General features: G+C 40.9%; 1 protein-coding gene across 1 annotated transcript; it reads right to left on the bottom strand.

Moving 5' to 3' along the window:
• Window positions 1–466: 466 nt before the first annotated feature.
• On the bottom strand, window positions 467–26,649 carry NAE1 (NEDD8 activating enzyme E1 subunit 1). The gene is made up of 20 exons (XM_082607583.1): window positions 26,540–26,649; window positions 22,846–22,949; window positions 22,696–22,756; window positions 20,942–20,972; window positions 20,131–20,202; window positions 19,340–19,419; window positions 18,426–18,535; window positions 16,474–16,583; window positions 15,485–15,547; window positions 15,025–15,088; window positions 14,057–14,148; window positions 11,762–11,821; window positions 11,535–11,668; window positions 9,437–9,512; window positions 9,158–9,197; window positions 7,814–7,900; window positions 6,900–6,992; window positions 3,398–3,512; window positions 3,260–3,309; window positions 467–707 (listed from the first exon to the last, which is right to left on the bottom strand). Exons 1-20 carry the CDS (start codon window positions 26,590–26,592, stop codon window positions 598–600), a joined length of 1,605 nt encoding a protein of 534 aa, XP_082463709.1. The 5' UTR covers window positions 26,593–26,649; the 3' UTR covers window positions 467–597.

Raw genomic sequence — 26,649 nt, 5'->3', positions numbered from 1 at the left:
CATTGGGTCTTCATTGCTGTGTGTGGGCTTTTCTCTAGTTGTGGTGAGCAGGGGCTACTCTTCGTTGTGGTGGTGGGCTGTGTGGGCTTCTCATTGCGGTGGCTTCTCTTGTTGCAAAGCACAGGCTCTAGGCGCGTGGGCTTCAGTAGTTGTGGCACATGGGCTCAGTAGTTGTTGCTCACAAGCTCTAGAGTGCAGGCTCAATAGTTGTGGTGCATGGGCTTAGTTGCTCCACGGCATGTGGGATCTTCCTGGACCAGGGATCGAACCCATGTCCCCTGCATTGGCAGACGGATTCTTATCCACTGCACCACCAAGGAAGTCCATACAAGACATTTCTATGTTAAGTAACTTTGAAATAGCAAGCCAGAAATAATGAACTCAGTTAGAAATGGATAGCTTTTATTCTCTGAGAAAACTGTTTCCTTCCTCCCTCCACCTCAGCTCCCCAAAGAACAAGACTACATTATTATAAATGAGGAAAATGTTTATTAAGGAAACAACTTAACAGTTCTCCCTTAGCAGAACTTTACAAACTGGAGCACAACCTGACAGCAATTACAGTTTCAATCATTAACACACTATAGGGTACTTATTCTACAACTGGAAAGTTGCTGAAGTTTGTGACATGCCACTATAAATGTAAGTATTATTAAAAATTACAAATTGTTTGGTGATTACTTTGATAACCTCTTGAGCAGCAGCTCCTGCAAGGAAAAAGGAGAAAAGCAAATCTTTGAAAAAGGTAAATTTAAAGAGTTCTATAAAAATATTCAATTCTGTAAAGAAAACCTTTCCTTTCCAAAACCAAAGATGTTTAAAAGTAATCCAAAACAGACATAACTTACTGAGTCATATCAAAACAAAGGACTACAATTTTTTATAACTATGTTACTAAAGGAAATAAAAATTTTGTTCTATGCATTCACACCCTGGCATATTATGCCACAGTTTAAAAGAAAAAAGTATTTTTAATTATGGTGGTTTAAAAAGACTGGCAAAGGGCTTCCCTGGTGGCGCAGTGGTTGAGAGTCTGCCTGCCGATGCAGGGGACACGGGTTCGTGGCCCAGTCCGGGAGGAGCCCACATGCCGCGGAGCGGCTGGGCCTATGAGCCATGGCCGCTGAGCCTGTGTGTCCGGAGCCTGTGCTCCGCGGCGGGAGAGGCCACAGCGGTGAGAGGCCCGTGTACCGCAAAAAAACAAACAAAAAAAAAGACTGGCAAAATATATTAAGCAAGAAAAAGTCAAAACAATAGTATGGATGACTGCACTTTTTTTAAAGGCTAAATATAGGCAGAAAGGATTCTCAAAGGATACCCTTCTGTTGCATTTGAATTTTACCCTGTGCATGTTTTATAATAAAAAGTCGGGGGGCTTCCCTGGTGGTGCAGTGGTTGAGAGTCCACCTGCCGATGCAGGGGACGTGTGTTCGTGCCCTGGTCCGGGAGGATCCCGCATGCCGTGAAGCGGCTGGGCCCGTGAGCCATGGCCGCTGGGCCTGCGTGTCCGGAGCCTGTGCTCCACAACGGGAGAGGCCACAGCAGTGAGAGGCCCGCGTACCGCAAAAAAAAAAAAAAAAAAGAAAGGGGGTAAAGGGGCTTCCCTGGTGGTGCAGTGGTTAAGAATCCGCCTGCCAATGCAGGGGACACGGGTTCGAGCCCTGGTACAGGAAGATCTCACATGCCGCGGAGCAACTAAGCCCATGTGCCACAACTACTGAGCCTGCACTCCAGAGCCCGCGAGCCACACTCCAGAAGCCCAGGCGCCTAGAGCCCGTGCTCTACAACAGGAGAAGCCACCACAATGAGAAGCCCGCAAACTGCAACTAGAGAAAGCCCACGTGCAGCAAAAAAGACCCAATGCAGCAAAAAATAAATAAATAAAATAAATAAATTTTTTTAAAAAGGGAGGGTAAAGGAATATCTGTAATTTGGAAAGGATCTATATTAGATACCCAGACTGCTATACTCAGTAACAGTCTGAGTATAGAGTAACAGTAACAAGTTTTAAAGTTACTATTCAAACAAAACAACAGAAAAGAAAAAAAAAAAAAAACTACCAAGAAAACAATTTTTCATCTTTTATAATCTGAAGCTTCTACTTTCACATTCACTGATTCAATAAAATTTGAGACTCTACTATGTACCAGACACTGTCCTAGGCACTAGGGATACAGCAGGGAACAAAAGACAAAAATCCTTATCCTTATGGATCTTACTTTTCAGTAGTGAGGGAGAGAGAATTTACAAATAAGTAAAACGTCAAGTGACTAAGTGCTAAGGAGAAAAAGCAAGGAAGGGGGATATGATGCAAGAGGAGGGACTGTTTTAAATCAATCAGGGATGGCCTCACAGGGGAAGATAATATTTTTAAAAAGACCTGAAAGAAATGACTTGTGCAGAATGATTATAGAATGCACATGTTATAGACCGAATGCATGTCCCCCAAAATTCAAATGTTAAAGCCTTAACCCCCAATGTTACCGTATTTGGAGATGGAGTTGAAGTCTTTGGGAGGTAATTAGGTAATTGAGGTCACGGGGGTGGGGCCCTCATGACGGGATTAGTATACTTATAAGAAGAGACACCAGAGAGCCTCCTCACCTTCCTGCACAAAGAAGAGGTTATGGCACATGGCAAGACTGTGACTGCCTACAAGCCACAAAGAAAGGCCTCGCCAGAAACCAACTATGCTGGCCCTGACCTCAAACTTCCAGGCTCCAAGGAGTTTTATTTAAGAGATGGTATTGTTGAGTTGGGTCCTGAAGAACAGGTAGATTTTAGACATGCAGGCAACAGGGAGACTTAAGGCAAATGGGCCCAGAGTGGGGTAAAGATTCAAGGAGCGGGAAATCAAAGGGCATGTCTAGGGGAAAAGCAAGTAACTTGAAAAAACCAAGGCCAGAAAGGCTGGGTAAAACCAGAACACAGAATGTTTTAAATGTCAAATGAAAGACTCTGGATTTATTTTCCGAGGACTACTGTAGCGTATATGTGTGTACTGCCAGGTCAGAGGGTTAGTGAGAGACACAATCAGAGCTATGCTTTAGAAAGATTAATTACTCTTCAGGAGTTTAAAATGGACAGCAGTAGGAGAGACGGAAAGCACGGAGACCAGTTTGGGGGCTACCAAAATAATCTACACTCAATATTAACATTGTGCTTTACTGACCTCCCTAGTTAAAACAGCTGGGAAAACAAAACTTCATAACTGTACTATATAACAACAGGTGACAGTCTTCTCATCTCTGGAACTCACCCCCTAAGAATGCAGCAATGGTGTGTGGTTCAGCAGCTCCGTATCGGCAACTACAGGAAAGGATGGAGACATGAACATAGATTATTAGCCTTATGACAGGACAGTATTGTCTCTTGCATTCCCTAAAAAAATACTCACAATTCATGGACATAATCATCTTTCACTATTATGGATAATCCATATTCCTGAAGGAAGCCAGTGAGACAAGACTTCAACTTGCCTATATCTTCTTCAACTTGATAGTTAGATACCCCTAAAATATATATATGCAAATTAATTTTCATTAAAATAAATATGTGACTCAAAATTATTGGCTATCTCCTTTATTTAATCCAGTTTTAGGTGTTCTAGTTAAAACATTAAGGTGTAAAACTGAAATAAGAACAAAAATAATGGAAAGTATGAGACTAATATTTGCAACTATCACAAATTTGTAACAATCAAAGAAACCGTCTAAAATCTATTAAAAATTTGAGTTTGACAAATCTGCTTTGTTCAGTGCTCCTTACCCAGTATCTAGAAGAGTATCTGACACATAGTGGTGCTCAATAATTATTTGATAGAACTGAATGAAGGAGAAAGTAATGTCCTATTTATACCCTTTATAAAACTTATAGCGTTTATTACCCATTTCCAGGAGATTAAATGACACATATAAAACTATAATAATAGTTGAGAGTCCGCCTGCCAAAGCAGGGGACACGGGTTCGTGCCCCGATCTGGGAAGATCCCACATGCCGCGGAGCGGCTGGGCCCGTGAGCCATGGCCGCTGGGCCTGCGTGTCTGGAGCCTGTGCTCCACAATGGGAGAGGCCACAACAGTGAAAGGCCTGCGTACCACAAAAACAACAACAACAAAAAACTATAATAATAGGTAACACTTATGGAGCATTAATAGATGCTGGACATTGTTCTAAACACCATCTAAAATATTAATTCATTTAATCCTTACAGCAACCCTGTGAAGTAGGTACTATTATTATCTTCATTTTACAGATAAGGAAACTGAGGCACAGACAGATTAAGTTATTTGCCTGAGTTACTTAGCTCATAAGTAGCAAAACTGTGATATGAGCCCAGGCAGTTCTTAATGATTAAACTATGATGTCTCCAAAGGTAAGCTATCATTATTATTACTACTGGAAGGAAAAATGTAATTGCCATAATATCCAGGTATTACTAAACCCCTCTAGTTTATTTTATTTTTTAACCTCTCTAGTTTAAAAACTATCATCGGGACTTCCCTGGTGGCGCAGTGGTTAAGAATCCACCTGCCAACGCAGGAGGCATGGGTTTGAGCCCTGGTCTGGGAAGATCCCACATGCCGCGGAGCAACTAAGCCCGTGCGCCACAACTACTGAGCCTGCGCTCTACAGCCTGCGAGCCACAACTACTAAGCCCGCATGCCACAACTACTGAAGCCTGCACACCTAGAGCCCGTGCTCTGCAACAAGAGAAGCCACCACAATGAGAAGCCTGAGCACCGCAACGAGGAGTAGCCCCCACTCGCCACAACTAGAGAAAGCCCGTGTGCAGTAACGAAGACCCAACGCAGCCAAAAATAAAAATAAACTAATTAATTAAAAAAAGACCTATCGGGCTTCCCTGGTGGCGCAGTGGTTGAGAGTCCGCCTGCCGATGCAGGGGACACGGGTTCATGCCCCCGTCTGGGAAGATCCCACATGCCGCGGAGTGGCTGGGTCCGTGAGCCATGGCCGCTGAGCCTGCGAGGCCACAACAGTGAGAGGCCCGCATACCGCAAAAAAAAAAAAAAAAGACCTATCATCACTCCTTCTCAAAATAGTAGCATCTACCCTTTATTGAGTACTTAAAAAAAGCTAAGCAGTATGTTAAGTGATTTTTATACATCACGTATCTAACCCTTACAATCTAATAGAGTAGTTATTATTATCACCTTTCCATACCGAGAGAACTGAGACTTGGAGGGAAATAGTGACTCACCCAAGATCAAGAGATAATAAGTGACAGAACTTGGATTTGGACCTAGGTTTAACTCCAAAGCCTGTGCTCTATGTAACAGCTAATCTCCCATGATGGCTCCCCAATGAACACCTCTTCGTGCCCTTGTGTGGTCCCCCTTCCGCTCTTAATCTAATGTGACCCTGTGAAGCCAACAGAACATGACATAAGTGATGCTGTGACTTCCAAGGCCAAGTCATAAAAAGCCTTGTACCTTCCACCTGGGTCTTTTGGAATGTTAACTCTGGGGAAGGCAGCCACTATGTAAGAAATCTAGGACTCCCATGCTAAAAGGAAGCTCCAAGTAGCCATGTGGAGAGAGAGGCCTGACCAGAACCGGCCCACTCCCCCCACAGCAGTTCCGGATATCCCAACTAAAGTGCCACACACGTGAGTGAGCATGTCTTCTTGGATGACTCCAGCCCCAGGCGTCATGCAACTGCATGAGATCCCCTTCCCCCAGTGAGAACTGCCTAACCGAGTCCAGTCAATCCACAAAGTAACGAGAGAGAAAAATTGATTGTTTTAAACTACTAAATTTGGGGATGGTTGATTATGCAAGAGATAACCAAAAATACATTCTAAGCAAACAATACAAATAAAGCAATACATATTTGGTGTTTATTCCTTTTCCTTTTCTGGTAAGCTTGCTCATTAAGATTATAACTCAGTGGGTATACTACATCAGTTGGGACAACAGGTTTTATGACACACCCAGAATGTGCTGCTATGCAATAATCCTGCACAATTAAAATTACAATCTTAATAAAGATATCCTGGGCAACTGAAGACCTTTGAGCATATGCCAATTCCCCAATTACTACATTAACAGATAACAAAAAATAGATACTGAGCAAAGAAACATCTTCAGAGTTCTGAGCTCGGAAATCACAGGCATACTTCTTGTGGCTTTCTCATTCCACTAAATCAAACTCGGTGTGAGTCTTAGAAGTAAACAGTACAAACTGACAGGAAAAAATTTTATCCTATATTCAATCAACCAACAGTCCCCTGTGTTGAATCAAACACTACTTGCAACTGGTTACACTTAAAAAACAAATGGTATTTCCTGAGACAAACCAGGTGTAAATTGTTTACAGTGTGACTTCAAGCATCACTACTGCAAACACCCCAAGAATCCTTTAAGATTTCATTCTATTTAAGTATTTATTTAAGGTTTTATTGGGGACTTCCCTGGTGGCACAGTGGTTAAGAATCTGCCTGCCAATGCAGGGGTCATGGGTTCGAGCCCTGGTCCGGGGAGATCCCACATGCCGTGGAGCAACTAAGCCCATGTGCCACAACTACTGAGCCGTGTGCCACAACTACTGAAACGTGCCTAGAGCCCGTGCTCTGCAACACAGACAAGCCACTGCAATGAGAAGCCCGCACACCACAAAAAAAGTAGCCCCCGCTCACCGCAACTAGAGAAAGCCTGCATGCAGCAACAAAGACCCAACGCAGACAAAAATAAATTAATTAATTAAAAAAAAAAAGATTTTATTGGGAATTCTCTGGTGGTCCAGTGGTTAGGACTTGGAGCTTTCACTGCTGTGGCCTCGGTTCAATCCCTGGTCAGGGAACTAAGATCTCACAAGCCATGCTGTGTGGCCAAAACACAAGATTTTATTGTATTTGATAATTTGATTGCTATTCTTACCTGGATATCTACCATGTTGTTTATGAAATCTATCAACAGCCCGTAACATCAAGTATAATACTATCTCATTATCTGGACTGTCCATGCTGGAAACTGAAAGGAAAAAAATTTCAGTATAATTTGTGTAATTCATGCCATAAAAACAAGGAAGAACTGAATTTACTATATACTCAAGTTTCAGAATACAAGGGAATTCTATCATAAAATTTAAATATTTTGTGACAATAAAATAGAAAATGATAAATAATTATAAAATAAAGGGAGATACGTTACTGAGATAAAACCCAATGGTCTTAGACTATTAGCTATGGTCACATAACCTCTACTAAGGTAGTATTATGCTGACTTTAGCTCTTCTACATATCACACAACTTACTCAGTGACCTAAATAGGATTTTATGTATGTATATATTAAGTTTTATATTTGAAATTATGACTTCTTGGACAGGTTTATAGAATAAAATTTAGAGTATAAATATTTACATTATCCTTTATGTTATCACCATATAGTCTACTATACATTGTTATACACAAAATATTTATATCCTTAGAATTAATTAATAACCTAGCATCAAAAAGTTATTACTGGGGCTTCCCTGGTGGCACAGTGGTTGAGAGTCTGCCTGTCAATGCAGGGGACATGGGTTCGAGCCCTGGTCTGGGAGGATCCCCCATGCCACGGAGCAACTGCGCCCGTGAGCCACAACTACTGAGCCTGCGCATCTGGAGCCTGTGCTCCGCAACAAGAGAGGCCACAACAGTGAGAGGCCCGCACACCGCGATGAAGAGTGGCCCCCGCTCGCCGCAACTAGAGAAAGCCCTCGCACAGAAACGAAGACCCAATACAGCCAAAAATAAATAAATTAATTAATTTTAAAAAGAAAAAACTTCACTTAAAAAAGGTTATTACTTACTAATTTCATCCTTGTTAATTGTATGCAAGCCATATTCTTCAGCTAAGGATCGACATCTCACCACTCGAAGAAATGCAGAATTGCTGCCTAAACACAGAAAAGACATTATGGAAGTAAATGGTTAAGATACATGACTATCCCGATTAAGAACAGGAAATTCTGTGTATCCTCTTTACAGACATGGAAGTATGAAGAAAAGGTTCTAATAGTTAGCAGAGATGGCACCAGAACACAAGTTATCTTAAATTCATGTCCTTGGGATTACAACCAGTTCAGCACTGATTACATAGGTGATGGCACTTCTCTGAGCCTCAGTTTTCACTTGTAAAATGGAGGTATATTGTTTACCTTTGAGTTGTTCTGTGGATCAAAAGTGTAACTGTGTACAGTACATACCAAGCAGAATGCCTGATAGGGCTCAATGAATAGTAGTTTTTATCATTATTATGGACAAGCAGTACTGAAGGAGAGTGTTATATGTACTGTGCTCTGAGAATATGTAAGGCTTTAAAAACAAAAAACAAAAAACTTTGTATTATGGAAATTTTCAAACATATCCCAATAGAGACCAGAATAATAAAGTCTCAAATACCCAACACATCCAGCTTTTAATCTGGTATCATATAATCTAGTAGCACAAACACTAATGCATAAACACAGGGTAAGATTAGTAGTGGAACAAAACACTGAAACTAAGCCTAAACAAACATGTTGAAGAGTCTTAAAATGAATAATCTGGATAAATAATTTTAAGGGTGGGTAACATACAAAATATAGACTTTTGCAGAAACTAGGGGTCATAGCTACAGGGAGAAATCCTCAGATGGCATGTAAAACAGATTTTATTACTCTTAAACTAACTCTTGAATTCTCTGGGCCTACTCAGGAGTTATCAAGACGACCCCGGGAGCCTAGCCACTCTGAAACTAGATGGCAAAATTCTTAATTCTATCACAGTCATTTAACACTGATCAAAGTTAGTATTTAAACCAATACTGTCAATGTACATGTGACTCAAGACTTCACACCCAAAGTCTTCAGATAAAACTTTCCCAAGTTATTTAAAATGAGTAAGCTGAAAATAATTCTGTATTACTGATAATTTTCAATTAATTGATCTTCATGTCTTTTTAGCATTAGATAAAGATGCTCTACCTCTGACCAGTCTTAGAATACCCTCTCCATTTATCATGAGAAAAAAAAAACCTTACGCAATAATTACCTATGTCAATACCACTGAGACCATGGAAAATTTTTAATTTCAACCATTTAAAATTGCTGGGAACATTTCCCATGGCACATTTTTATCAAACAAAATAAGGAAATTAAGTCAAGGTGACTTACAGAGTAATTTTAATTCTTTCTCTGAAATGGACTCTGGTGCCTGTAAAGAGATAAATGCAGATTTTGCTCCAGTATAAAAGCAGATTAACAGAGGGTACAGCACAAAGCCCATCACTATGACAGGCCTTCTCATTAGCAGGCAAGTGAGGACCCCTCTAAAGAAGCTTTGAGCCAGTGCCACACCTTCTCTCTAAGCCTTTTCTGGCTGGAGTTACATGATGCAATCAGGCCTATCTGGAGCTGTACTGTCCATCAAAGGCAGTGTGCCCGGCAGCTTACCTGGCCTATAGACTGAAGCAATTTGGCAACGTGATTACCCACAGCAGCAGCATCTTTCTTTGCTTTTTCGCGGTAACTGGAAAAGAACAACAAAAAGCTACTATTAACGAATATTTAAATTAACAAATTTGGGGACTTCCCTGGTGGCGCAGTGGTTAAGAATCCGCCTGTCAGTGCAGGGGACACGGGTTCAAGCCCTGGGCCGGGAAGATCCCACATGCCACGGAGCAACTAAGCCCATGTGCCACAACTACTGAGCCTGAGCTCTAGAGCCCATGAGCCACAACTACTGAGCCCACATGCCACAACTACTGAAGCCCGCGTCCCTAGAGCCCATGTTCCGCAACAAGAGAAGCCACGGCAATGAGAAGACCGCGCACCACAACGAAGAGTAGTCCCCACTCGGCACAACTGGAGAAAGCCCGTGCGCAGCAACAAAGACCCAATGCAGGCAAATATAAATAAATAAATAATAAATTACCAAATTTAAATATCACCATGAATCAGACAAAAAATGTCTTTCCCTTTCATGAAAAAATACTGATCTGAAAATACATGAAATGTGACAATGCCATGGAAATGCTACCAGCACCTCTTATGGTTGGTGACGGATTCTTGGACTGCACTAATAACCTAGGCTCCCTCAATAATTAACAGCACCTAACTTAAAAACTGCCCTTCTAGAGAGATCCATGATCCATGCTTCTCTGACAGAGGACCTAACAAAATATGTTGCAAAAGAACACAATCTCCTTGAAGTCAAGTCCAAGGAAAGTTAAATACTTCAGAACTGTCCATCTACAAATTCATGTAAAACTTTTAAGTCTATTTACATTTTCACCCTCTAGAGATGATCAGTGTTAAGCTGACTACCTCTGATATGAGGTCATAATTCTTTTGTCCTCAACTGACTTTTCCCAAGTTTTAGGTAGATGAACTTTTAGCCTAGGGCAATAAAGATGTGTTAGAGAATGACTGAGATGAAGAGTACAATCTGTCTAGGGAACAGAGACCTTCTCTGTGTTGTCATTATCTGGTCCCTAAAGAAACAAGGCCAGTGGCCCTGGATTCATCAGCACCATGCCCAAAGTACACAAGGGTAATATCCATTGAGACCTGTCCTTATGACAATCTACCTGGGTGATAGTGATAACTGGATAGCAGGTGTCTATCTATAGTCATGAACTCTTTAAATGATGAAAATTAATGACAAAAAATTCATCAAAACTAAAGACTTCAGAGTTTTAAATTACAGATAAAAGAGAGTACAGGGCCATGGTTAAGAGTATACAGGTGAGTTTCATAGATTCAAATCTTGGTTTTGCCATTTCCCAGTTGTCAGACCCTGAAAAAATTACCTCTTCTATGTCATAGTTTTCTCACCTGTAAAACTGGGACAATAATAGTATCTCTCTCATAGGGCTATTGTAAATATTAAATTAGTTAATACATAGAACAGTTGATAGCATAGAGTTAAGTGCTCAAATGTTAGGTTTTATCTTAAAATATGAAAAACAAAATCTGACCCTTCAGGGGGTACGTGGGAACTCTATACTTTCTGCCCAATTTTGCTGTGAACTTAAACTATTCTTAAAAATAAAATATATTAAAAAAAATCTTCCCCCTAAGTTTTTTAGCTTATTTTTATAAATTTATTTATTTTTGGCTGCATTGGGTCTTCGCTGTTGCACGTGGGCTTTCTCTAGTTGTGGCAAGTGGAGGCTACTCTTCGTTGTGGTGTGCGGGCTTCTCATTGCAGTGGCTTCTCTTGTGGAGCACGGGCTCTAGGCGTGCAGGCTTCCGTAGCTGTGGTTCGCAGGCTCTAGAGCACAGGCTCAGTAGTTGCGGCGCACGGGCTTCGTTACTCCACGGCATGTGGAATCTTCCCGGACCAGGGATAGAACCTGTGTCCCCGCATTGGCAGGGGGATTCTTAACCACTACGCCCCTAGGGAAGTCCCTTAGATTATTTTTAAAGTGATAAGATTATAACAGGTTTCCATTTGATTTCTGATTTCTGGTAGACTGATAAAATATGTTCATCTCTAATATAAACAGATTGATTTTTCTACTACATAGTTTGAAAACAGGTGACTTACACATTTTGAAGTTTTATATATTTGCCTGAATCTGCAATCATATCAGGAATTGTGCCTCGAACAGGTAAATTTCCTTGACCCTCTTTGGCCACAAATTCCTTTAAGGCACGAGCTAAAATCCAAAATGCTGGAGTCTAAAAGAAGCAAAAAAAAATAATATTAAGTGACATCTGAATTTGACCCAAAGGTTAAGGTGGCACTATTTTTACTTTTTTTGTTATTGTTACCTGTTTGGTGATATTTATGCAGTGATCATCATTAAATATATCTTCAATACTGCTTGGGATCTAACAAAGGAACATGAAACATTTACTTATACTAAGAATTAATGTAAGTTCATTTTTATTTTCACTGCCCACTTTAACTTCCACTGCAATTTTCCAAACAAGTTCAAATACAAACTTAGACTTTTATTCAGAATCACCACCAGATGGAGATTCGTTGGGGAAACAGCGAATGGAAGAAAGTCCCCTCCTGCCCACTGCTGTTAGCATTAAAGACTGACCTATTCTCTTACATCATAAGTAGAGTAAAGGAGGAGCCTAAGTAAATCTTTTTATAGTCATATTTGAAGACAGAACAAAGATAACAGACATTAATACCAAGCTAGATTTGTAGTCCTTCATGTTTTTCCATCTTGTCAAAAATCTGAAACCCTTACACCCTAATTAGTGACTGCTGAAAGAGACAACCACTCTGACAGAAACGAGGTCGTTAAATTAAGGATATTTAATGCTAGCAAGAACATCATACAGTAATAAAAACTATAGAAACCTTAGGCTTTGATTCTACTGTTGTGTGGAAAAAAGAACTTTCTTACTGGTAATTCCTAACTGCTCTCTCTGCTTCCACTCCCAGTCCCCTACAGTCTTTTGACCTCACAAGAGGCAGAATAATTTTTTTAGAAATATAAATCAGGTCACTCCATTCCCCTGCTCAAAACACTAGTGGCCTGCAGTGCCTTTATGATCAGGCCCTCTCTGCCTCTCCAAACTTAAATCCCTCCCCCCTCTTTCCCCCATGTTTACTGCATTCCAAACACAGTGGCTTTCATACTGATCCTTGAACAAATGCCAAGCATCATCCCACTTCTGGGCCTTTGTACATGTGCTTCCTTGGCCTGAAAAGCTCTTCCTCCAGACCTCTGCATGACACTTCACTTAGGCTTCTGCTTAAACACATCTCTTTGAGAGTCTCCCTGGCCCCTCCTGATCCCAGACCTCCTCTCCATCATGCTCTACCCCTCTGTTCTACTCTAATTTTGTTCACAGCACCTGGCACATTTGTCTGTTTGCTTAGTTCACTGTCCCCCAACCATGAGAAGCTTGTTTTTTTTAATTGGGGTAAATTTTACATTCAGCAAAATGTACAAATCTTTTTTTTTTTTTTTTTTTGTGGTACGCGGGCCTCTCACTGTTGTGGCCTCTCCCATTGCGGAGCAAGGCTCCGGACACGCAGGGTCGGCGGCCATGGCTCACAGGCCCAGCCACTCCGCGGCATGTGGGATCCTCCCAGACCGGGGCACGAACCCGTGTCCCCTGCATCGGCAGGCGGACTCTCAACCACTGCGCCACCAGGGAAGCCCCAAACGTACAAATCTTAAATGTACAATTCAATGTTTTTTGATAACGATACACATACTTCTAACCATCACCCCAACTGAGACACAGAAAATTTTCAACACCCCAGAAAACTGTGTGATTCACAGAGCACACACTTTTAAGCACTCAGCAACACTACCTCATTGTCTCCAAAGAGTATGTAATGACACCTTGAGTGCGTTCCTAACTTGAAGGGTAGCATTTTTTCCTGTTTTAAATTATAAGAAAATTCTGGGAATTCCCTGGTGGTCCAGTGGTTAGGACTCCACACTGCTAACTGTTAGGCCCTCACTGCTGAGGGCCCGGGTTCAATTCCTGTCAGGGAACTAAGATCCCACAATCTGTGTGGTGCAGCCAAAAAAAAGATTAAAAAAATTATAAGAAAATTCTAATTTATACTACCAGTTGTATTATTCCAAAGTTCCCCAAAAAACTCACTGGCCAGAATTCAAAAACAAAACAACAACAAAACAAAGGGCATCTACACTAGGTTATCCTCCAAGTAACTTTTAAGGTATACAATGTCTTTAAGAACATCTTCCAATATATCCAAATAATTACTGTCAAAAGCAAAGCAGGGTAAGATTTAACTTTTCAGGCAACACTATTTTGGAACAGCAAAATACCACCTTCATTATATAATTCCTACCCCCAAACACTTATTATTCACAAATCATGTACTTCACACAATTAATTTATATAAATCACTGTATCAAATTATATGCTGAAGCACTGAGATCCATTTTAACAAGGACAATACAGAATCTTATTAAAAGAATATTCAAGCTGTATTACAGATATTAATTTCTAACCAACTCTACAATTTTAGAAATATTAAATTAAAATTAGAATCAACTATTTCACGTATGAGGACTTCAGAAAACACCTTTCATTTGTGAATACCTCATCAGCTCTTAATACCTGAGTTGTATTTAGTGCTGTGTTCACATTTTTAATAGCTTCTTCAAAATTCTCTTCATCTTCCAGAGCCCCATTTTCATTCTTTAGAATTCCTATTAAAATAGAAATTGATTAGCAAACAACAGCCCTTTTCTTTTCACTCTTTCTCTCCCCCCAGCATTATGGAGATAACCTTGTCAGATTCTGAAGGGAGGATTGGATACTGAACCTTAAGAAGAAGAAATATGGCTAATCACTAGTCATTCTTTTTTTTTTTTTTTCTTTTTTTTGCGGTACGCGGGCCTCTCACTGTTGTGGCCTCTCCCCTTGCGGAGCACAGGCTCTGGACGCGCAGGCTCAGAGGCCATGGCTCACGGGCCTAGCCGCTCCGCGGCATGTGGGATCTTCCCGGACCGGGGCACGAACCCGTGTCCCCTGCATCGGCAGGCAGACTCTCAACCACTGCGCCACCAGGGAAGCCCACTAGTCATTCTTAAAACTACACAAGGAGTGGCTCCTTAACCTCCCGAGGAAAATAAAATAAAAGCTCATGATGGGGGCTTCCCTGGTGGCGCAGTCGTTAAGAATCCGCCTGCCAATGCTGGGAACACCGGTTCAAGCCCTGGCCCAGGAAGATCCCACATGCCGTGGAACAACTAAGCCCATGCGCCAAAACTACTGAGCCTGCACTCTAGAGCCCACGACCCACAACTACTGAAGCCCACGTGCCTAGAGCCCGTGCTCCTCAACAAGAGAAGCCACCGCAATGAGAAGCCCACGCACCGAAGCGAAGAGTAGCCCCCGTTCACCACAAGTAAAGAAAGCCCATGAGCAGCAACAAAGACCCAATGCAGCCAAACAAAAACAAAAACAAAAACAAAAACTCATGATGGCATCATCTGACAAAGGTGTTGACAGAAATCCAATAAACATTAGCTTCAAGCAATATGCTTTTCAAACTTTATACATTTAATCACATCCCATATTACCTTGTCTAATCAAATCTCTGAAGTCTTCTTTTTCTTTATACGTTTTAGGTATTCGTCCATTTGTCTAAATTGGGTTAAAAAAATTTTTAATCTAGTTGTAAAAACTCAAAATATGGAAACTGAAAGTCCAGTTTCCCCCTATCCATATGAGATTTCATCAGCAAATCTATACCTCGGTGAAATCAGCTGACTTGATAGAAAACAGAAACTGTGGGCCATTTCTCTACATGCATTCCCCACTGCCAGTTTCAGAATGACATTTGTTCAAATTTCATTTTGTTAATAAAAATGTCAGTATCAAAAGAGAAACTGCTAGATTTAAACTAGCAGTTTAAATCAGCTGCCCTATAACCATATAAGGAAAAAAAATCAATGTCCCACCCCCTCCAATGAAATTCTTTATAATAAACTGAAAAAATACAGTCATATATGGAATTTCTTTTTTCAAGAAAGGACATACTTCACTATTCCACTGTGCTAAATATTTAGCTACGATCACAATCCATGGAGTGTGGCTATGGTCCTAAAAATAAAAGAATCAAAGGAAATATCAGTATCAGTTAACATTAATTAGTTAACATTTATTTTTCACTATACCATATCATTTTCAACAAATTCAACAATATTTATTAAATTCAATTATTCAACAATGTTTACATCTCTCAGTATATGTGGAATAATGAAATGAAGGAAAATGAACTGGGTTAACAAAAATTGCTTTACAAAGATTTTGAAGGCAGTGTCCAATTTAATTCTAATAAGGCAGGTATATACTATGATTGTCCCCATTTTACCATTAAGAAAACTGTCTCAGGGACTGCCACCCAAAAACAAAGCTCAAGTATCTTGATTTCAGATACCAATCCAAAACTAAGGAAAAGGGATCCTTTCTGTGTTTTCTGATGAACAAAATACCTGCATTTAATTAATGGGTAGTCAGGAAAAAAAAATATATATATATATTTTATATATATATATATATATATATATATATGCCTTAAATTACATGGCCTGTTATAAATATCATTATTTCTATAATGAAATATGCAGTTGCCTTGGTAATTCTCAAACACTAAAAATAAGTTTTAAGAGGAGTCAATTTCAACAAACACCACCCCAAATTCAAACTGTTTTAAAAAGTACATCTATTTGTTTAGGAAAGAGCCATGAAGAGGGCTTCTGGGATATGTTAATGTCCAATTTCTTGACCTGGGTGTTGATTACACAGATATGTTCAGTTAATGTACTTTTCTTCAATAAAAAAGTTTTTAAATTTTGGGGAAAGATAGATTTATTTAAAACAAATTAGGTACAATGTTGTTACTATGTGACCTGGATGACAGGACTATGGAGGTTTATAGTATTTCCTCACTTTGTAATTCAAAAACCTTAGGTTAAAAACAAAGTTTTAAGTATACCTATAAATGGAAGGTCACACACACTACCAACCTTTTTTTCCATATGATCCAAATCATAAGACTGAAAATGTTCTCTCAGTTCAGGAAATGGCTTATCCAGTCGTAGATCCTCTAACGCATTATCTGGATGAGATTCTATTACTGTGAAACAAATAATCCCAAAAGATAAACTTACTTCTTTAGCAATACTGCTGGCAGTACATACATTATAGGAACTTAGGAAATCTGTAATTTTTTTTTTTTTTTTGTGGTACGCGGGCCTCTCACTGTTGTGGCCTCTCCCCTTGCGGAGCACAGGCTCCAGACATGCAGGCTCAGCGGCCATGGCTCACAGGCCCAGCCGCTCCGCGGCATGTGGGATCTTCCTGGGCCGGGGCACAAACCTGAGTCCCCTGCATCGGCAGGCGGACTCTCAACCACTGCGCCACCAGGGAAGCCCAGAAATCTGTAATTTTTAAACGGGCATAGGGCCTACAGGTTTTTTTCATTGTTTTGTTCATTATTGAGTTAAATTTACATATACATATAAATTTGTATTTTACTAAATGCACAAATTTTAAGTGGACTATAGTTTTAATAAAAGTAAAACCAAGATTCCTTTAGTGAAGAATTTTCTTGTTATTACAATTGGAAAAGATCAAAATAGGTAAAATTTGTGTTCCGACAGCACCCAACAACCTACCCTTCCTCCACCTGTGGTCTTCAACAGACAGCATCACCATCTACCTAGACCTCTTCCCTAGAAATGTGATTGTCTTCCCTGACTTCGAGCTTCCTTGGCCCAGTATCAGTCACTCCCCACATCCTGATGTCACTTCATACACAGCTCTCCACATAGGGGAGCATGGGAAAGTGTGTAATTTCAGTGAGTGTTTCCGTTAGTGTTTAGAGTGTTCTGTCACTTGCTAGCTGTGTGACCTTAGGTAAATAACTTAATCTCTCTATGCCTCAGCATCCTTATCTGTAAAAAGCAGATAAAACAGTATCTGCCTTACAAGGATTTTGGAAAGATTAAATGAAATAATCCACATAAAGGCAGGCACACAGCCAGCAATGTTAACCTTCATCACCGTCTACTCCCTCTTCCCTATCCTTGTAACATCTGCCCTCAGTCAGGGGCTCTCTCTCTGGCTCTTTCTCTCACCTAGACCACTGAAAATCTCCTAAAAGCAACCCTTGTCTCCAATCTTTGCCCCTTCAAATCCATTCATTCTCCACCGGGTTTCAGAGTGACCAGTTTAAAACAAAATGTTTACCTTGTCACTTTCCTACTTACAACTCTTAAATGACCCGTCACCACTGCCAAAAACCTATCCTCAAATACCACCCCTTAGCTGCCCAGGCAGATACCACTTTTCAGTGACGCTACCAATGCCAATGACTGTCATTACGCTAGCAGAGTACCTGGCTCAGAGCAATGCAGGAGCACTGAACGAAAACCTTATGATTCAAGATCCGAATTTTCTAAATAAAGGGGCTTGAACTGATGCAAGCCTGCCTATAGATGAGTTCAGTCTCCTATAAACACTGTTTCCTTGGAAATTGCTGTGTGCAATTACACCTGAACTGGGGAAGCCTAATGCCTGTATGAGAATGGAATAGAAAACTGGTGGGGGAAAAGGTGGCATATCCTTTCTGTGTCAGTGTAACCCCCATACCTTGGCTCTTACCTGTGACAGACATACATGCCCTATGTAGGTTAGGAGGCAAAAAAAGCTAGGTATTTGCATAGCTGCTGGGCCTCCTAATAAGATGAAGCAGCTGCACCTGTTGTATCTCCTGCTTTGTATCCTTCTATAGTGCTAAGTAAAGGAAATACAAAGATTAAAGCCTACTGATTCTGACTGCCACTTTGAACGTATAAACAGAGTTGAGCTGCTACAAATTTACTCTGTGATTTAAAATTGACTTTCTAAATTGTCAAGTTCCTAAAATTATAGCTAAAGCAACCAATAGGAAGCCCCATATGTGCAACAATTTTACCTGGATGTTCTTTTATAATGATCCTCATATAACCAACTAGTCCATATGTCCTACAGATCAAAAGAGGGATTTGGGAATTCCAGAGGACATCTGCTAAACGTAGTAATATACTGTAAAAGAAGTCACAAAGGATAAGAACATAAGCAAATGGAAACATGCCAAATGTGAAAATGCTTTAAAATAAAGCAACTTTCTTACTAAATAATAAATGCAAAGATATATCTATTGCATTTACATAAACAGCATATTTACATAAACATATTACATATTTACATAAGCAATTCCACAAGGTTGCAGTGTCAAAGAAAGTATATCTTTTGGACTAGAGAGATATGAAAACCTAGTCCTTTGTATTAGGGAGAATGCTACTGAAAGACATCTCCTAAACATTTCCATAATAAAGAAGAAAATATTTATAAAACTTTTGTATACAGCGCCAAGCACTCCCTATAATTAATTCTAACTAGTTTTCTTTTCACTAAAAAAATAACCAATGTTCAATTTAACTGTTCTGAATATATTTTTTTTAAAGTTTCACATCTCAGTATTTTTCTCTTCCCTATCTTTTTAGTGCTGGAGATCTACAAGCACTTCTAATTAAAGGTTTCTGTGGAGTTTAAGAATTTTTTTTTTTTTTTTTTTTAGCTGTACGCGGGCCTCTCACTGCTGTGGCCTCTCCTGTTGCGGAGCGCAGGCTCAGCAGCCATGGCTCACGGGCCCAGCCGCTCCGCGGCATGTGGGATCCTCCCAGACCGGGGCACGAACCCCTGTATCGGCAGGCGGACTCCCAACCACTGCGCCACCAGGGAAGCCCAAGTTTAAGAATTTTAAAGACCACAGACTCTGCAGAGAAAACAAAACTATGCAAATCTAATAAGAGATTAAAATAAAAACAAATTAACTTAAAAATTTACCTTTCAGGAAGCTGAGTTGCAATCACAATGGTAAACCTACAGAAAAATGAAGGATCATTGTCTAGAAGGTTTTCTGGACTCTAAATAGGACAGGGGAAAGAAAATCCAACAATTTGACAATCATATTAAAGATGACAGAAACAGTTAAGCTACTTTTTTTTTTTTGATCAACAAATATTTTTAGTGTATTATTTTATCTCGCAATCCCCTTTCCTTTTATACACAAGCACATTACACGCACACATGATGATTACCTATATGTGTGGATGTGTTAAATTTTGAAAAAAGTCGAATTGAGTGATTTTTTTTTCTTTTTTTTTTCTTTTTTGCTTTGTAACAAATTTAATCAGTTATACATATACATATGTTCCCATATCCCCTCCCTTTTGCGTCTCCCTCCCACCCTCCCTATCCCACCCCTCCAGGCGGTCACAAAGCACTGAGCTGATCTCCCTGTGCTATGCGGCTGCTTCCCACTAGCTATCTACCTTACGTTTGGTAGTGTATATATGTCCATGCCGCTCTTTCACTTTGTCACAGCTTACCCTTCCCCCTCCCCATATCCTCAAGTCCATTCTCTAGTAGGTCTGTGTCCAGTTAAGCTACTTTAGAACAAGTGAGGTAAATGCTAGACTCCAATGTTAAAATAATTCAACTCTCAACATAAATATACAAAGATTCAAAATTCTGAATTTAGGGCTCTGAATTCAGGGCTCTGAATTACTAAAAAATTAAATTTCTGACCAGAAATAATAATATGTGTGTGTGTGTATATATATATCTATATATACCTCTTCCACAAAATTCCCAGAGACATCGTTATTTAATTCTTGTAAGAATTCCATGGCGGCTTGAGCTCGGTTCTTTTTAAAAACAAAACATTTTACTTGAATTAGAAAAAAATTTGGTTAAAATGTAACCCCTAATTTACACATCAGGCAAAAACACTGTAAAACAACCCAAAGTCCATGCATAGATATGACAACTCTGCTTTTCATAGTGTTTAAACTGGGACTAAACCAGAGTATTACTTAAAACAGAGCTAAACCATCATTATTCAGAATTCTTAAATGCTTACATGACTTGCACTCTACTTTTCTGATTAGGCAAATGACCAGAAAACCCTGGGGAGCAGGCAGGGAGATTCTGAGTCAAGTTGAGACTTACTCTAACCTCCCACATTTACAGTCCTGCACAGAGAGGTCAGTCATTAAAGAAACAGTCATTTCTATTCAGAATACTATACTAAGTTGACCCATATGGTTTTGTAAGATTTTTAATATGAAATACAAAAATAAGACACATTCTGACTAACTCTTGGTAAAAAAAAATCTTCTTAACCAAAATACTCCAACCTCTGAACATTAACATCACTGAATATTTAGCTTTAACACAGGATAATAAAAACACGAACAGTACTTCTAAGTTCTTAAACTACCAAGCATATAAAGATTTACGAGATCAGAAAAAAATTAGATAATTAGCTTTTTTCTCAGAGGAATAATAAGCTCTTTTAAAGTAAAGCTTTTCAAACAATCGAAACATAGTGGCATCACTAGATGTTCAAATACAACTATATTCTATAACAAACTGATTTTTTACCTTGCCAATACTGCTTCTCTGAAGGAAAAAACTAAAACAGAATAAAAACAAATTTAATGGCTTCTCTGACTATAAAGGAAAGGTTATTTGTAATACCAGGTGCATTTCATTCATAGTTTAAAACAAACTATATTTTAATTTCAGACTGTAACAGCCTTCCTGGAGGAAGAAAGCTGGATGAAACTTGTAACCAAAGACAGGCTAATAAATCAATGTTTCCCAAAGTATGTACCACAGAACATGAATTTCACAAAATGCTCTGAGAGAAAAGGGTTCCCGGGCTTTAAAAAGTTTGGGAAACACCATATGTTATATTCTCTCTTGGAAATTCATAATATACGTAATACGCATGATATTCAAGTCTTACACTAAAGAAATATTTAGTTTCATTTGACCCATTTCCCAAACTCATTTGACTATGGAATCCATTTGCCCATTTAACAGCTACTGACCACACTTGGGAAATGCTGCATTGAACAGTCTGCTTTTGCAGGTAACTATAACAGATTTATTCAGGCTTCCTCCCACACATACCCTTGTTGTGCCCCAAGGTCCAGATCTGAGTCTGCTGATCAGAGTCAGGGTACCCTTGGAGCACAAGCTCAGCAGCTCCACAAGAGAAAGAAACCTCATTCTTACTATACCCTGTTCTAACCAACCAAGTAAGCAAAGATAAAAGGACTTTTTCTTTATAGATACCAATAAAAGGGTGCTGTGGTAGTGAAACTTGTATTACCACCCAGAGAAAAGATAACAAAGCTCAATATGAACCAAATTCTGATTTCTTCTATTTACTCATTGTTGTTGTTTACTGACAAATATAATGAGAGATCCCAGACTCCAAGTCCCTGAAAAGGCAAGCATGAAATCCAAATTGGGGAATGCTCTGAAAGTCTAAATATGATCATCTTTCAAGAATGATATGCAGGCCATCTTTAAAACAGCATTTTTAGGGCTTCCCTGGTGGCGCAGTGGTTAGGAATCCACCTGTCCACCTGCCAATGAAGGGGACACGGGTTTGAGCCCTGGCGCGGGAAGATCCCACATGCCGCAGAGCAACTAAGCCCGTGCGCCACAACTACTGAGCCTGCGCTCTAGAGCCCGCGAGCCGCAACTAGTGGAGCCCACGTGCCTAGAGCCCGTGCTGCGCAACCAGAGAAGCCACCGCAATGAGAAGCCTGCACACCGCAACAAAGAGTAACGCCTGCTCGCTGCAACTAGAGAAAACCTGCGCACAGTAAAGAAGACCCAACACAGCCTAAAAAATAAAATAAATAAATTTATAAAAAAACCAAAACGAACAGCATTTCTACAGACAGTGTATTGTAGAAAGAGATATACCTGGACTAAGCTTAGAAGACACCACAAACAAAAGGTAGCTTTTACTATCTTATAATCCAAAAATACAATTATTGTTAATTATATACTAACATCTAGGAATCAATATAAGGACTCAGGAAGGATCCAGATTTCACAAATAAAGTAATAATGACTACCCTTTTTCATTAAGAACAACAATAAGGACAGTAATGACAGGTGTCTTTTACTAACGGCCTATTTGCCAGACGCTGTGCTAGCACTTTACCTATATTAACTCACTTCATCCTTGCCATGATCCTAAGCGTAGGGACTATTTCCACCTGGAAGTTAAGTCACCCTGATTGAGGAGTTGAAGCTGGGATTCAGGCCTTGCTCTCCCATGACAATGCACTGCCTTCCCTAACATGCGGGTATTTGAAAAGAATAGAACATACTTATTTCCGGCATCTTCTCCGCTGACCTGATTTCCATCAATAATTGTAAATGAACCAATACCTGGGAGACAAAACAAGAGTCAGTCAAGAATAGATATTTCTAGCTCAAAACCTTAAAGAAGTAAATTTACAACAACAAAACTATAATACCTGGTAGTACCAAGTTTTTAAGAATTTCAGTTCCTGTAGCTGTTGCATTTATTAGGCAAACATGAGCAGATTCTAAAGCCTCTTGCCCATGATCACCCCACAACCTACAAAAGAATACACAAATTTAACATTTTAAAAGCTTTCATGAAAATACAACTTTATTTGAATCATGATCTTTGATCTTTAAAGTGTTCTTGTATAGAATAACTGATGTGACAACCATGGCAAATATGTGAGACAGCAACAGCAGGAGGTGTTACGGGGATTATATAACTGACTAACCTGAGACTCAAACAGGTTGATGCCTGGCATGGTTTAAGGGGGGGTTAAATCAGAACTAAAAATTTGGTCTTCCAGCTCCTAGTCCATTACTCTTTTCAAGCCAGATAACTTACAGAACATAAAGTCTCTGTAGTCATTAACATTAGAGAAGAAACTTAGATTTATTTATTTATTATTATTATTCTTTTTTTTGGCCGTGTCACGTGGCATGTGGGCCATGTGGGATCTTGGTTCTCCTCCCAGGGACTGAAACTGCGCCCCCTGCAGTGGAAGTGCGGAATCTTAACCACTGGACCGCCAGGAAAGTCCCGAGAAGTACCTTAGATTTAAAACCTATTATTCTCTATTTCATTTCTCCTTAAGTTATAGGGATCCAGAATATTTAAGATCTTGACATGGGACTCATCACCATGACATCTGCAAGAGTAAGAAAAGCTTTACCAAGAAAACTGAATTATCATCTGAAAAGCCTTCACACTGACTTCAATAAGAGTGCTTTAAAATGTAATTCCCAATGAACATTCTAATAGCATGATTAATAAATGCATACATTAACAAACAGAAAGATGTAATAAGGATTAGAAATATATGTTATAACCTGAAATGTATGTTATATCCTGTCACACCAGCATATCATCAACATGGCAAGGTACATGATCAAATAAGCATCATGACAGCTGATCCAACCTGGTTACCTTCGCCCAGAAAGCCTATTAACTAATGTATCTTTTCTTGTCAGTATAGGAACTAGTATAGGGGGAGCCCAAATCATTAGAAAAATTTCATAGCCTGGAGGACTGATAGGCTTTAAGGTGCCTTCCCTGTCACCTGATCTAAAGCAGATTCCCTCTTTTTATGTAGCCCATATGTCCTCCAGAGCATATCACAACTGTAACTGCCTCATTTGGGTTTTTTTTAAAAATTAATTTATTTTATTTATTTATTTTTGGCTGTGCTTGGTCTTCGTTGCAGTGCGGTGGCTTCTCTTGTTGCAGAGCACGGGCTCTAGGCACGCAGGCTTCAGTAGTTGTGGCTCGTGGGCTCCAGAGTGCAGGCTCGGTAGTTGTGGCGCATGGGCTTGGTTACTCCGCAGCATGTGGGATCTTCCCAGACCAGGGATCGAACCCGTGTCCCCTGCATTGGCAGGCAGATTCTTAACCACTGCGCCACCAGGGAAGCCCTCATTTGGTCTTTTATTTGCTGAACACCCATCTCTCCATTCCACTCTAAGCTTCATAAGGGTCCAGACCACTCCCTCTGTTCACCACTGGAACCCCAATGCCCGATACAGTGCCCTGCCCAGGATAAGTGATCACTGAATAGCTGTCAAATGCTTGGAGGAATAGCCTAGAAGAACCAGACAGACTGGAAATGTCTGTTTTTTCTGTGAAAGTAGGGCACACAGAAGACACCTGACATATTTGGTTGATGGATACCCGGGTAGTTGGAAAGTAAGCCTAAGAGAATACTAGTGCATGTCTAGGTAATATATTTCAAGAAACGGCCCAAACAAGAAATCAATCCTCTCTGTTCTCTTGCTGGCCTAAGGAAAGCAGGGCCTGTTGACTGCTAGCTGGCTGAACAGCTTTGCTGCTTTGCTTGTAACTGCTTCCCTCTGACACTTTAAAGCCAATAAACAGTTCTCACGATGAAAGGTAAAGTTTGGTCCTTAAATGGACTGGACTCAGCAAAAATTCTTTTTTGTCACAGTTACTTAGTAATCTAAAATATCTTCTCACGGGCTTCCCTGGTGGCGCAGTAGTTGAGAGTCCGCCTGCCAATGCAGGGGACACGGGTTCGTGCCCCGGTCTGGGAAGATCCCACATGCCGCAGAGCGGCTAGGCTTGTGAGCCATGGCCGCTGAGCCTGCGCATCCGGAGCCTGTGCTCCGCAACCGGAGAGGCCACAACAGTGAGAGGCCCGCGTACCAAAAAATAAAAATATCCAACTGGGGCTTCCCTGGTGGCGCAGTGGTTGAGAGTCCGCCTGCCGATGCAGGGGACACGGGTTCGTGCCCCGGTCCGGGAGGATCCCACATGCCGCGGAGCGGCTGGGCCCGTGAGCCATGGCCGCTGAGCCTGCGCGTCCGGAGCCTGTGCTCCGCAACGGGAGAGGCCACAACAGTGAGAGGCCCTAAATTAAAATAAATAAATAAGTAAATAAATAAATAAATATCTTCTCGGCTCTGCATGTATGGTTACATCTACATTCAAAACACAAGGATCTCCAAGAATTTACAAGAGAACACAAGTTGGTTACAAGGGCTCTGTCACCTTGCTTCTTTCCCCAGAAGCGCAGGAGCAGATAGTACCAGCTCTGAAAAAGCCAGAAGGACCTGAGTTTACAGCCTGGTTCAAACACATGGGAAACTGGGCAGGTTACCGAACTTCTCTAAGACTCAGTTTCCCCATCTATAAAGCAGAGAGAATATCTACCTTCAAGGCTGCTCTCAGAATTGAGTACATAAAGCCCCTAACACAGCACTAAGCTGTAGGTACATACAAATGGGTTCCAGTCCTTAGGGACACACTGTAACTTCTGGCTTGGGGGCTCCAGAAAGGAAGGGAGCCAAACATTTGCGTTACTTCTGCTGCCTTAACACACAGAAGATGATCAATAAATAAGGAATGGGGAGTGTTAGGAGAAGAGGCATGGGAGAGGAAGGAGTCAAGAACCAGCCCAATGGCTTAGACCTGCAGTGTCCATTAAGGTAGCCATTAGCCACATGTGGCTATTGGGCACTAGAAATAAGGCTAGTCCAAACTGAGATGTGCTAGAATTGTAAAGTGCTGGATTTCAAGGACAGAATGGAAAAAAAAATGTTAAATATCTCTAATAACTTTTTATACTGATTATGCGTTGAAATGGTAATACTTTGGATATATTGGGTTAAATAAAATAAACTACATTATTAAAATTATTTTCACCTGTTTATTTTTCCTTTCTTAATGTGGCTACCAAAATATATATATATAACTACACAGGTGGTTTACATGAGACTAGCATTATATTTCTAGTGGACAGCTCCGGCTTAGAACAATACCTAACACTCGGTGCTGCTCTCTGCGGCCGGGATGGGGTATTCCCGATCCCCTCATTCTGCAAAACGAGAAGCCTGAGCACAGCGAGATGGAACTGGCAGCCGCCCCGGTGACCCGGCTGACGCTGGGACGGTGCACCTCGACCTGCACACCGCGTGGCGAGCGGGCGGGCGCGCCCCTCGGGGAAGGCGAGTCCCGGCCCTCGAGAAGCACCGCCGGCCCCAGGCCGGAACCCTGAGCGCCGGCCGCACGGCCCGGCCCAGCCCGGTGGGAGGCCTGAGGGAGGCCCAACCACGCCGCCCGCCCGTTTAGCCCCGGCCCGGACGCACAGGAACCCGCTGGCCCGCCCGACTCGGTGAGCCCTGGCTTACCTCAGCTGTCGGTCGTATTTCTGCTCCTTAAGCAGCTTCCCCGGCTGCGCCATGGCCGCGCCCGCCGCGCGGAGAACCGCCGGGCCACTACCGAGAACAGCCACCACCTC

The sequence above is a fragment of the Mesoplodon mirus genome (genome assembly GCF_964341445.2).
Source record: "Mesoplodon mirus genome assembly, chromosome: 19".
NCBI classification, from domain to species: domain Eukaryota; kingdom Metazoa; phylum Chordata; class Mammalia; order Artiodactyla; family Ziphiidae; genus Mesoplodon; species Mesoplodon mirus.
This window is presented reverse-complemented; position numbering and strand designations above follow the sequence as displayed.